Below are 13691 nucleotides of genomic sequence, written 5' to 3' on the forward strand. Positions count from 1 at the left end.
GCACTTTGGGAGGCTGAGGCGGGTGGATCACTTCAGGTCAGGAGTTCAACACCAACCCGGCCAATGTGAAACCCCATCTCTGCTAAAAAGACAAAAATTCACTGGGCTCGATGGCGGGTGCCTGTAGTCCCAGCTCCTGGGGAGGCGGAAGAAGGAGAATTGCTTGAACCTGGGAGGCAGAGGTTGCAGTGAGCTGAGATCTCGCCATTGCACTCCAGCCTGGGCGACAGAGTGAGACTCTGTTTCAAAAATAAATAAAATAAAATAAAACCAACCAACCAACCAAACAAGGTAAATAAAATATTTCTCACTGTTTCATACTGTCACTCAGAACTATTCTGCCCTACAGTTCAAGGAAATCTTTGCTGACTACTGCTAAGGGGTATGTAAATGAGGCATCTGACAATGAAATTTTTAATAAAAAAAGTAAAAAGTCTATGCCAAGTTTGAATGGAAAAGCAGTGTACCACTGTGTTACTACCAGCAGTCCACACTCTCTGCCTCTGAATTTTAAGAGTCACCAATGCGGTTGGGAAAAATGCCAGGGAGATGCACATTCAAGCCATTCTATAGAGATCTAATGAGTGCACATCTGTTGATCCATTTTCTGAACAGATTAACAGGATGAAGGCTGACGCAGTGGCTCACACATGTAATCCCATCCTTTTGGGAGGCTAAAGCAGGGAGATCCCTTTGAGTTCAGGAGATGGACCCAGCCTGGGCAACATAGCAAAACTCCATCTCTCCAAAAAAATACAAAAACAAACAAACAAACAAACAAAAAAACGATTAGCCAGGCGTGGTGGCACACGCCTGTAGTCCCAGCTACTCAGGAGGCTGAGGCTGGAGAATCACTTGAGCCAAGGAAGCAGAGGTTGCAGTGATTGTGCTGAGATTGTGCCACTGCCTGGGCAACAGAGTGAGACCCTGTCTCAAAAAAATAAAAATAAAAGAAGGGATGCAAGAGAGTTAACTGCAGAGCAGGATTTTTTTCTTTACAGAACAGAAAAATAATCCAGAGAGCAATGGCTTCTCGTTTTCAGTCTTCTGCAGAGAATACAAATATCACTTCTTCTGAATCTAACACACTAGCTTCCTTTCCAAAATGCATCGCTTTATTTCCCTTAAAAGGCAGCCACAGATGATAAACCGTAAGCACGTGACAGTCACATGACTTCTTCAGTAAGAACGAAGACTTTCACACACTCTCCTGGAGCTTAGAGCCAGAGGAATCCTGAGTTGTCAAATATTAAAGCTTTCTCCACAGCCACACATTATTTTGATGATTGGGTTATTGAACACAAGCTTACTGGATAATTTGTTTTCAACACAGTCCATCTCTGTTCCTAAAAGTGTTAGCTGTGCTTTTTCTTTTTTTTTTTCCAGTGGATACTCTGATTTCATCTCAAACAACTTCTTCATCAGAATCTCCATTTGTCTTCCTACATTCTAGAGAATAAGCAAGTCGCTGGTATGGACCTCAGGCTTATCTTTAAAAAGTTGTTTTATAATTCACTGCTGATGGTGTCAAGAGGAGGGTGGCCCAGGTGGCCTACAGCTTCCTGTTGCTCACAGCTGGGACAGTGGCCCGAGGTAAAGAAGCTCGCATCTTCTGGGTCCTGGCACCTCTGTGCTTCAGGCTGGAGCTTGGGCACCTCAGCCTCTCTCTATAGACACTGTGGGCAATTCCCAAGCAACACATTTTTTATTTGGCTCCAGCAAAATTTGTCTTTGCAAATAAGTTATCCATTGGTCTTTTTTTTGTTTTTCCCTTATGGGAGGAGGTTGGTAGGTAAGAAAATGAAAAAATCAAAAAAGTGCGTGTGTCTGTGTGTGTGTTTTGGCTGTGTCTGTGTGTCTGTGTGTGTTTGTGTGTGTGTGTGTGTGTGTGTTTGTGTGTATTTTGTAAATTGTCTGCCATGATTTCCTCCTGTACATTAAAGCCAAGAGACTTAGATTCATGTAATCAACCCAGTAGTTGCCTGGTTATATTTCCTTTGCTGCCTATAAGTTTCTGTCTTTTAAAAAATTACCATTTGGTCATATTTAATCGATATGCTACAAATCCTTTTCCGAATGGGTAGTATTTGTCTGAATTTTAAATTTTAAAAAATTCTCCCTATACAAATTTTTAAAAATTCTCCCTTAAAAGCCCTAGATGGCTTTTAAGAGATCTTTCAACTAAAATAATTGAAGTCAGCTTGAGAGCCCATCTTTGACCAGACTTTTAAGGTGGCAAAAGAAATGGATAAGAAAAGCAGGTGGGGCCAGGCGCGGGGGCTAATGCCTGTAGTCCCAGTATTTGGGAGGCTTAGTTGGATGGATCACTTCAGGTCAGGAGTTATAGAATAGCCTGCCCAACATGGTGAAACCCCATCTTTGATAAAAAGACAAAAATTAGCTGGGCATGGCGGCAGGTGCCTGTAATCCCAGCTACTCGAGAGGCTGAGGCAAGAGAATCACTTGAACCTGGGAGGCATAGGTTGCAGTGATCTGAGATAGTGCCACTGCACTCCAGCCTGGGTGACACAGTGAGACTGTCTGAAAGGAAAAAAAAAAAAAACAGCAGGTGGATCCTGCACTCATATGTTTATCACAGCACAATTCACAAGAGCAAAGTCTTGTCCAAAATGGTTGATTGGATAACGATGTGTCCAACACATCTTTAAAGATACCAAAGATCTGGATGCTGAGGCAGGAGAATGGCGTGAAACCAGGAGGCGGAGCTTGCAGTGAGCCGAGATAGCGCCACTGCACTCCAGCCTGGCCGAAAGAGCGAGACTCCATCCTAAAAAAAAAAAAAAAAAGATACCAAAGATAAAGATATTTGGTACACATACATCATCATTGCAATGACTGTCAGAGGCAAGATTGAGTGACAGCTGTATCAGACAATAAAGGTTTTATTAGAGTGTTTAAAATATACCAAAATATCCTTCAGGCAGTCCTCAATGCCAAGGATTAGAACATTCCCAAAAGAAAAATATAGACAAATGGATAAAAGAATTCAAGAGAGGCTGGGCATGGTGGCTCACGCCTGTAATCCCAGGACTTTGGGAGGCCCAGATGGGCGGATCACCTGAGGTCAGGCATTTGAGATCAGCCTGACCAACATAGGGAAATCCCGTTTCTACTGAAAAGAAATACAAAAAAATTAGCCGAGCGTGGCAACGCATGCCTGTAATCCCAGCTACTCAGGAAGCTGAGGCAGGAGAATCTCTTGAACCCAGGAGGTGCAGGTTGCAGTGAGCCAAGATCACATCACTGCCCTCCAGCGAAACTCCATCTAAAAAAAAAAAAAAAGAATTCAAGAGAAAAGTGTGAAAGAAGCAGGACAAACAGCAAGCTTCAAATTTTTGTTCAAAGCTAGAAAGTACAAATGATAAATTATTATCAATTATTCATTATTATATTGATTCCTATGAACCACTTTTCAATGAGAGCTTTTGATGTATCAACCTAGTTCACAGGAAAACTTGTGTCCCGAGAGTGGGTATAAGGAGGAAGGAAGAGAGGAAAGATGGAAGGAAAAAGAGAGGAAAGGAAGGAGGGAGGGAGGTTAAGGAGTCAGAATAAGAAAAAAAAAAAAAAAAAGAAAAGAAATTACCTCAAAATTTGAAGGGTGGGGAGGCAGGCAGGATTCTGAGACATTTCAAATCTGCCCCAGCTTCACATTATCATAGAATAAAATCTGTCTTAAAGTTTCTCTAGCTTGTTTTAAACCAAAAGAATTATGGGTGAAGGTGAAACAGTTTTTTCTTTGTTTATTTTTTATTTTATTTTATTTATTTATTTTTTTGAGATGGACTTTTGCTTTTGCTGCCCAGGCTGGAGTGCAATGGCACGATCTTGGCTCATTGCAACCTCTGCCTCCTGGGTTCAAGCGATTCTCCTGCCTCAGCCTCCTGAGTAGCTGGGATTGCAGGTGCACACCACCATGCTCAGATAATTGTTCTGTTTTTAGTAGAGTGAGGGTTTCACCATGTTGGCCAGGCTGGTCTCAAACTCCTGACCTCAGGTGATCTACCCACCTCGGCCTCCCAAAGTGCTGGCATTGCAGGCGTGAGCCACCACACCTGGCCAAAACAGTTTTAGAATGCTCTTCCTATTCAGGTTGAAGTTACCAATGATACAGAACACGTACATCATATGGTAGCAATTTGCTTTTCTTATCATAACATTAAAAATAATATAACAAAAGTTGAATGTGCTGAAACAGAGAGTAAAAGGGTGATTATCAGAGACTGGGGATGGAGGAGTTGGGGACGTATTGGGCACAGGACACAAAATTTCAGTTAGACAGGAGGAATTAGTTCTAAAGATCTATCATATATCACAGTGACCACCATTAAAAACAACATATTTCATTAAAATTGCTAAGAGACTAGATTTTAAGGGTTCTCACTACAAAAAATAGGTATGTGAGGTGAAGGGGAGGCAGAATTCCCCTTCCATTCTCTTGGGGTCCCGGTTGGGTCCAATAATTAAACTGACATAAGATAAATTAGCAGGAGAAATGCATACAAATTTAGTTAATACAAGTTTTATGTGGCATGGGACCTTCTAATAAGGAAATGAAGACCCAAATAATCAGTTAGAGTCAGTTACTTAAATACTGAATTGGACAAAATGTAAGATTCTCCCCGGGGCCTGAAAGCTTAAGGAGATGAATAACTCCTCCCTTCTCAGGCCCAGTCCCAAGCACAAGGCCACTTGTGTCAGCAGCATGAGTCAGCAAGAGAGCAAAAGCAGGAAGAGAGCCGGCTGGAAGACACCTACCCTGGCCGGAAGGCACCTATCCCTGAAGATCAAGAAAGAGGCCATCCAGGTACAATGTAGCAGTTACATCAGACTAGGACACTTCCTTTTCCTTTTTACAGGAGACTAAAACCTTTGTCCCATCCTCACTTGGGGCTGTCGCCATTTTAAGCCTCAGCCCACCTGCACCCAGGCGCTCCTTAAAACAGCATGTTGGCCGGGCGCGGTGGCTCAAGCCTGTAATCCCAGCACTTTGGGAGGCCGAGGCGGGCGGATCACGAGGTCAGGAGATCGAGACCATCCTGGCTAACATGGTGAAACCCTGTCTCTACTAAAAATACAAAAAACTAGCCGGGCGTGGTGGCGGGCGCCTGTAGTCCCAGCTACTCGGAGGCTGAGGCAGGAGAATGGCCTGAACCTGGGAGGCGGAGCTTGCAGTGAGCCGAGATCGTGCCACTGCACTCCAGCCTGGGTGACACAGCGCGAGACTCCGTCTCAAAAAAAAAAAAAAACAAAAAACCAAAAAAAACAGCATGTTGCTCCACACTGTCTCGTGTTGTCTGTTGGTGCGCTCTTGGGGTTCGAACCAATACAAGAACCTTACACAAAGTATACTCAGTTATGAAGAAACAACTAAGTTATGTGGGGAGGCTTAAAAGAGAAAAGTTATTTTAGCAAGATCCATAGGGAATTCTCTCCGTCTCAACTTCTTATTCTTAAGGATAAGGACGTTACCTCTTTCATATGGGAGTTTTACCTTCTGCTTTTAAGAAATAGCGTGAAGAAGGCTGGGCACGGTGGCTCACACCTGTAGTCCGAGCACTTTTGGGAGGCAGAGGTAGGTGGACCACCTGAGGTCAGGAGATCGAGACCAGCCTGGACAACATGGTGAAATCCTGTCTGTACTAAAAATACAAAAATTAGCTGGATGTGGTGGCAGGTGCCTGTAATCTCAGTCACTCAGGAGGCTGAGGCAGGATAATTGCTTGAACCCTGGAGGCAGAGGTTGCAGTGAGCCAAGATGGCGCCACTGCACTCCAGCCTGGGCAACAGAGTGAGACTCCATCTCAAAAAAAAAAAGAAAAATAGCATGAAGATCAGAGCTATCTTCTTGCACCTGCTGTCTTTCAAATGCATTTAGCTTAACTAGTCTGTGCACCAGACTAGCATATTTTAACCTCATCAGAGGTAATAGAATGTTAAGAAGCTTGATGTAGCCATTCCACAATGTACACAGATATCAAAACATCATGTTGTACTCCATAAATATATGTAATTTGTACTTGTTGATTAATATAAATTTTAAAAATATAACTAGGTGCAGTGTTTCTGTGTCCAGGCATTTGTGGAATGAGAGGAAGGTAAATTTAAATTGAGAGCTTCCCTGTGGTTCTAATCCACTTCAGGCAGAATCTCTCTGAAGCAGCCTCTGACTTGGCAATTTTCTATGAAAGAATTAGGGAATGGTGACCAGGTGCAGTGGGTCACTCCTGTCATCCCAGCACTTTGCGGGGCCAAGGTGAGAGGATTGCTTGAACTCAGGAGTTCAAGACCAGAGTGGACAACACAGCGAGACCTCATCTCTACCAAAAATTTAAAAAATTACTTGGGTGTGGTGGGGAATACCAGTAGTTCCAACTACTTGAGAGTTTGAGGTGGGAGGCTCACCTGAAGCTTGGGAGATTGTGGCTGCAGTGTGCTGTGATTGTGTTACCACCTTCCAGCATGGCTGACAAAGTGAGACCATCTCAAAAAAAGAAAAAAAAAAAAAAAGGGATCTAGGGAATGAATCAGGAATAAGATTAATCGAAGTTTTTTGCTTTTTTTTTTTTTTTTTGAGATGGAGTTTTGCTCTTGTCACCCAGGCTGGAGTGCGATGGTGTGATCTCAGCTCACTGCAACCTCCATCTCCTGGGTTCAAACGATTCTCCTGCCTCAGCCTCCCAAGTAGCTGGGATTATAGGCATGTGCCACCACGCCCAGCTAATTTTTGTATTTTTCGTAGAGATGGGGTTTTGCCATGTTGGCCAGGCTGGTCTCGAACTCCTCACCTCGGATGATCCACCCGCCTCGACTTCCCAAAGTGCTGGGATGACAGGCATGAGCCACTGCCCCTGGCCAAATATTTTTTTAACTGCTCCCCGACCACCCACAGCCTTATTAATTTGCTTATTTTAAGTTGTGAGTATATGCAAATGATGTTTACTTTTCTTTTTTCTTTCTTTTTTTGAGACATTCTCAACTCTGTAACCCAGGCTGGAGTGCAGTGACACAAACCTGGCTCACTGCAACTTCTGCTTCCCAGGTTCAAGCAATTCTCGTGCCTCAGCCTCCCGAGTAGCTGGGATTACAGGCATGAGCCACTATGCCCAGCTAATTTTTGTATTTTTAGTAGAGACGGGGTTCTGCCATGTTGGCCAGGTTGGTCTGGAACTCCTGACCTCAGGTGATCTGCTCGCCTCGGCCTCCTAAAGTTCTGGGATTATAGGCGTGAGCCACCATGCCCAGCCAATGTTTACTTTTCTCATGAAATACCTTGCAGAAAGACCAAACAGTATTTGTATATGTGGTGGGCAGAGCAGGAAAAACTGGATTTAAGTGCTGGTTTGTCTGTTGACAGCTATGTTCCTTTGGGTAGGACATGTTTTTTTTCTCAGAGTTTGTTGCTTCATTTTATCACAGGGTAGTACATATGTGTCCATGAGCTTGACTTGTGACATAATGTATATGAAAACAATGTAATGTACTTGTGACATAATGTTTATGAAAACAATTTCCGTCTTCAAAGTGCTAGACAAATTAGGGTATATTATTATTCATATTGTTATAAATAAAATTTTGGTGCCACAAAAGAAGTAGCACTCTAATATAAAATTTTCTTTTTAATTCTCAGCAAGGCAAGGTACTTCTATAGAAGACTGAGCCCTTACAGATGGAGCAATGGTGAGCGCACGCCTGGACAAGGGAGGGAAAAGGGTTCTTATCCCTGACCCGCACGTGGCCCCTGCTGCTGTGTCATCCCCCTATTGGCTAGGGTTAGACCGCACAGGCTAAACTAATTCTGTTGGCTAATTTAAAGAGAATGATGGGGTGAGTGGTTTGACAGGGAAAAATGGTTGTGGCAGAGCCGGAAATCGGAATGAGTCAGGGTGGAGAATGAGGAGGTAATTGGAACGAGTCAGGGTGGAGCAGGTAATCGAAAAAGGTTTCTTTACGAGGAAGTTAAGTTTAAAAGTAGAAGGCAAAGAATTGAATCTACTGACATATTGATTCTTTGAAGAGAAAGTTAGAACTTAGATCTAATAATATAGGGACCAAAGTCCTCTGTGATAGGAAATCTTTCAAGGAGAGAAAGAGCAACTGACTGTATTCAATTTTCTCCACTTGTGCTCCAGGGCCACTCTCCAGCCTGCTCAGCATAAACTGGACCCCTACCCTCAAGCTTCTGCTTGGTTTTGGTGGAGGTCTGATGCTTGTTGATTCTCTGTGTAAGTTACTGCAGGTTGACTATGTCCCTCTAGCAAAAGTCACAGCTCTTTCAGGCAACCCCTGGGCATACCTCCCCTCCCCGACTCCTTCAGGCCCAAGTGGGAGCTTCTTAGGCTCCACTGGTTTCCCTGTTCCTTGCACACTGCCCTTTGGGTGGGTACAACATCCGTTTCCTGCTGGGAGACTGCTCAGTCTGATTTGTTTATGTATTTATTATAAACAAAAAAGAGATGAAAGTACATTGATTTTGAAAGAGAAAATGCATTTAAAAAGTTCTAGACAAATGGTGTAAATTAATGAAAATTTGAAAAGGACCCCTCCACCTCCACCAAAAAAAAAGGACATATGGAAGTAAAATGACATCTTGCCCTGTCACCATTGTAAGTATGTACATTACATCTCCCCATCATATAAAGGAGTTTTTTTCATTCTGAAATGCAAACAAAAGGAAAAACTAGGGTTAGCACCCGGTATACTACTAGTCCCCCCAGAAATGTGTTACTGGACCAACACGTTCTTATGCTTGCTGTCCAGTAACAGATCAATACACAAAGACAGCAGAGTTTGCAGCAGAGAAAGAGTTTAATGGTCTTAGCGTGACCAAGCAAACAACGGGAGGAGACAGTCAAATCTGTCTTGCCAAGGAGTTCTGGGCTGGGGCTTTTAAGGGGATTGTGGAGGGGAGGGGCTGGAAAATTGGGGTCAATGATTGGTTGGGATAAAGGGGATGAAATCATCAGGATGTGGACACCACATTCTTTGGTGAGTCAGCTTCTTGTGGGGTCCTTCAGAGCAGCTGGCGTCTGTAGTTTCACTCATGTGCAGGACCTGAAAGAATATCTCAAATGGCAAACCTGACATTTCACAATGTTCAAGATGTTATCTATAGAGCAGTTCTAAGGAGAGCTATAATCTTGTGATGAGGTGTTCCAGAAAAACTCTCAAACCATGTTTTTCCTCTGCTCTCGCACCACTACAACAGCAATCATTAACACAGAAGAAGGCTTCTGTGACCAAGTGTGTGGGGATTTCTTCCCACCACCAAAGGAGCAATTAATTCTGCAGTGAACACCAGCGGGATGTTCTCCAAATCAATTTCAACACTACCTACCTGGAGGCAGATCCCACAGGCTGAGGGCTCAGGGGAAACCAACATGAACATGGACATCATGCTGTTTCCTGTGCCATAAGTGATAAAGTCCTTTGCCTCTGATCCAGAAGTCTTGTGTCTTCTGTCAGCATCCATGAAACTGGGGCAGGCTAACTTGTTGGCTTTCAAGGGAAGGCAAAAATCTCAGTCCCTTCACTGTTCTTGACAATTATAAAGTAAAAAACATGCAGTCATATTTAAAGAAGCACAATTTGGCAGCCAAAAGTAGTTAAAAAGCAACCATAGGACTTCCTGTACAGGGGAGGGGGCCAGGCAGCCATTAGACAGCTGTTAGACAGCCACTAGACAGCACAGCCCAACCCAAGGCCGGGGCCAGACAGCGGGGGCTTGGACAGCAGCAAGGTCCGAGGGCGGCCGGGTGCCAGAAGCCCAGGAAGCACATATCAAGGCTCCGTTGCCAGCGGGGTGCTGCCAATAAAATGTAGTCATGTGGAATTTGGAACGTGGAAAGGAGGTAGAAGTCATCCTTTCCTCCCCCGTAGCAGCAGGTGTGCAGGCTCTGGTGGTCAGCTGGACTCCATACTCCCCCACCAGTCACCAACCTGGGGACCGTGGGGCTGCAAGGACCTCACCAGCAGTTTCCCCAGTTTCCTGACTTCTTCCATCCTCTGGAAATCAGCTGTGATGGAAACTGTGAGAGCCTGTCATTTACCCCACGTGCCTGTTGAAGATCTCATCCTCATTAGAAGATTCCTCGTCGTGGCCGGGCGCGGTGGCTCAAGCCTGTAATCCCAGCACTTTGGGAGGCCGAGGCGGGCGGATCACGAGGTCAGGAGATCGAGACCATCCTGGCTAATACGGTGAAACCCCGTCTCTACTAAAAATACAAAAAACTAGCCTGGCGAGATGGCGGGCGCCTGTAGTCCCAGCTACTCGGGAGGCTGAGGCAGGAGAATGGCGTAAACCCGGGAGGCGGAGCTTGCAGTGAGCTGAGATCCGGCCACTGCACTCCAGCCTGGGCGGCAGAGCGAGACTCCATCTCAAAAAAAAAAAAAAAAAAAAAAAAGAAGATTCCTCGTCGTGCAGCTTCTGTGCCATGTTTCTCAAGCGTGTGACACTGACAGCAATGAATCCTCCAATGTACCTGAGTCACACTTTGCCATGAGCATCTCCGATGTGCCAGAAATCTGAAAATGCCCCTGGGGAGACACATGCACAAGACAGGTGATGACAACTCCATGGGGGTGGAGATTATACATCTCTCATCATTTCAGCAACAAGGAAATAAATTAGTGGCAGAGTAAGGATGACTTGAGATCTCCTGGAAGCGATCCTTTAAAAATTCCGGAGTAGTCTCTCTCCTCCCGGGGTCCAAGATGCCAAAAGGAAGGAAGGCCAATGGGATGAAGGTGGCTCCAGCACCTGCTGTCGTGAAGAAGTAGGAGGCCAAGAAAGTGGTGAATCCCCTGTTTGAGAAAAGGCCTAAAAATTTTGGCTTAGGACAGGACATCCAGCCCAAAAGAGACCTCACCCGCTTTGTGAAATGGCCCTGCTATATCAGGTTGCAGCGGCAGAGAGCCATCCTCTACAAGCGGCTGGAAGTGCTTCCTGCGATTTACCAGTTCACCCAGGCCCTGGACCGCCAGGCAGCTACTCAGCTGCTTAGCATGGCCCACAAATACAGAGCAGAGACAAAGCAGGAAAAGAAGCAGAGGCTGTTGTCCCCAGCCAAAAAGAAAGCTGCTGGCAAAGGGGATGTCCCCCCCTAAAAGACTACCTGTCCTTGGAGCAGGAGTTAACACTGTCACCACTTTGGTGGGGAACAAGAAAGCTTAGCTGGTGGTGAAGGCACACGATGTGGATTCCATTGAGCTGGTTGTCTTCTTGCCTGCCCTGTGTCGTAAAATGGGAGTCCCTTACTGCATTATCAAGGGGAAGGCAAGACTGGGCCGTCTAGTCTGCGGGAAGACCTGCACCACTGTTGCCTTCACACAGGTGAACTCGGAAGACAAAGGCACTTTGGCTAAGCTGGTGGAAGCTATCGGGACCAATTACAACGACAGACATGATGAGATCCGCCGTCACTGTGGAGGCAATGTCCTGGGTCCCACGTCTGTGGTTTGCATCGCCAAGCTTGAAAAGGCAAAGGCTAAAGAACTTGCCACTAAACTGGGTTAAATGTACACTGTGGAGTTTTCTGTACATAAAAATAATTACAATAATACAAAAAATTCCTGGAATATACATTGCAGTAAAAGAACAAAGCATACCTCAGTTTTAAACGACTGAAGAAGAATGTCAGGTAGTAGCAGGTGGGAAAGTGGCTTTGATTTTCAGTTTGTGGGCTCTGAACCCACACAAAAACAGGATTGTATTCTGAAAAGCTGAATTAATTATTGTCCTTACCTCAATGAGATGGAAAATTATAATCAGAATCATCACTACGCAGAGCTTATAGCTTGCAGTGAAAGCCAATAATGAGTTCTCAGACAATTCCGGCTGAGCGGGGTGGGGGAACAGCTCTTCTAAGAGAGTCCGCCCCAGCATCCGTCCACCAAGTATTCATTGAAAGGGCTTGTTAAACCACAAACATCCACTAGATATCTTTTTTGAGGCCGGGTCGTGAGACACCTGTGGCCTTGTAAGAGCACTCAAACTGCATTCTCAGGAGGCTGTTCTCAGTGTTCCTTATCACACCACACACTCCACTCCCTGTCCTGTTTTCAGGGTCAAGGAGTTTCATTCACATGCACAAATAACATACACACAGGGCCTCATTTTCCCATGCCCCAACCTTAAATGCCTTGTACATAGGCGAGAATATGTTGCTGTGCACCCTACACACACTATATATATATACATTTTTTTTTCACTTGGAGTCTCGATCTGTCACCCAGGCTAGAGTGCAATGGCGCGATCTCCACTCACTGCAACCTCCGCCTTTCTGGTTCAAGCGATTCTCCTGCGCCAGCCTCCTGAGTAGTTGGGATTACAGGCACGTGCCATCACGCCTGGCTAATTTTTTTATTTTTAGTAGAGACAGGGTTTCACCATGTTGGCCAGGCTGGTCTCAAACTCCTGACCTTGTGATCCTCCTGCCTCAGCCTCCTAAAGTGCTGGGATTACAGGCGTGAGCCACCATGCCCGGCCCCCATACACTATTATAGTCACAGTTGAATGCACTCCCAGCGGAATCTGCCTCAGGAGGATGATGGTAGGTTGTGTTTTCAGAGATGGTGCCTTCTGGCATAGTCGTGTTTTCCATGAAAATGTTTTCCTCAAAGGCATTTCTTGCAGTGGTGTTTTCCATATTAATGTTTTCTATAAAATGTTCTGAAAAGGCAAATACTTCTGGAAAAGGATTTTCCTGAGAACTCAGGTCCCCGAAAGACGAAAAAGCCCTCGCTGAAGAGAATGGAGGCCTCTTTGCAACCATCAGTCATGCACCATCCCGTCTCTCCCCAGTGCCACCATGGTCCCCAGCTTATCTCCTGGTTTGGAGGGTACTTTAATGACTCTTGGAATCTACATCTACCTGGCTATCACCCCACCTAATCAGTGGCCACAAGGGTCTGAAGAGAACTTGCATTTCTATACCTCCTCCAGTATCTCCATTGGTTCCTGTCCTCACCACCCAGCATGCTGTGCACAACTCCAGCATCTTCTTCTAGAACACCCCATTTCATAGCAACTATAGTTTTATCCCTATTACTTCCTCAGTTCATGCAGTACCACTGACATCCTGATGGGTGAGTTGCTCCTAAGAGATATATAAGCTACCAAGGACATCCAGGAAAACCCCTGGAGGAATAAACCTATTAGACGAAGTATGTGAGGCCAGGCGCGGTGGCCCACACCTGAAATCCCAGCACTTTGGGAGGAGGGCGGATCACGAGATCAGGAGTTCGAGACCAGCCTGGCCAACATAGTGAAACCCCATTTCTACTAAAAATTCAAAAATTAGCCAGGTGTGGTGGCACATGCCTGTAGATCCAGCTACTCAGGAAGCTGAGGCAAGAGAATCACTTGAACCCTGGAGGTGGAGGTTGTGGTGAGCCGAGATCGCACCACTGCACTCCAGCCTGGGCAAAAGAATGAGACTGTTTCAAAAAAAAAAAAAGAGTATATGAACTGGCACTTGCTTTAGAGAAAAAAATCCAAGTGGTAGACACTGCCTGGTTCTACCACCATGATCTACATATGTTCAAGACTGAAGTTGGAGGACAGTTTCTTCAGTTATTTCAAGGTGATGGAAGTTATTAGTCCAAGAATCTTTGGACCCCAGTGTATCTACTCTATGTTCAACGAGGCCCATACACAGAGCCTCAGAATA

General features: G+C 45.1%; 1 protein-coding gene and 2 pseudogenes across 1 annotated transcript; 2 read left to right on the forward strand and 1 right to left on the reverse strand.

Annotated features, from left to right (window-relative positions):
- Nucleotides 1-915: 915 nt before the first annotated feature.
- On the reverse strand, nucleotides 916-2412 carry LOC110741503 (annotated as a pseudogene).
- Nucleotides 2413-9582: 7170 nt separating this feature from the next.
- LOC116270103 (ADP-ribosylation factor-like protein 17) lies at nucleotides 9583-10217 on the forward strand. Its single transcript, XM_031654769.1, has 2 exons — nucleotides 9583-9622; nucleotides 9708-10217. Exons 1-2 carry the CDS (start codon nucleotides 9583-9585, stop codon nucleotides 10145-10147), a joined length of 480 nt encoding a protein of 159 aa, XP_031510629.1. The 3' UTR covers nucleotides 10148-10217.
- A 201-nt stretch (nucleotides 10218-10418) lies between these two features.
- On the forward strand, nucleotides 10419-12207 carry LOC108582235 (annotated as a pseudogene).
- The last annotated feature ends 1484 nt before the right edge of the window (nucleotides 12208-13691 follow it).

The sequence above is a fragment of the Papio anubis genome, chromosome 13 (genome assembly GCF_008728515.1).
Source record: "Papio anubis isolate 15944 chromosome 13, Panubis1.0, whole genome shotgun sequence".
Taxonomy (NCBI): domain Eukaryota; kingdom Metazoa; phylum Chordata; class Mammalia; order Primates; family Cercopithecidae; genus Papio; species Papio anubis.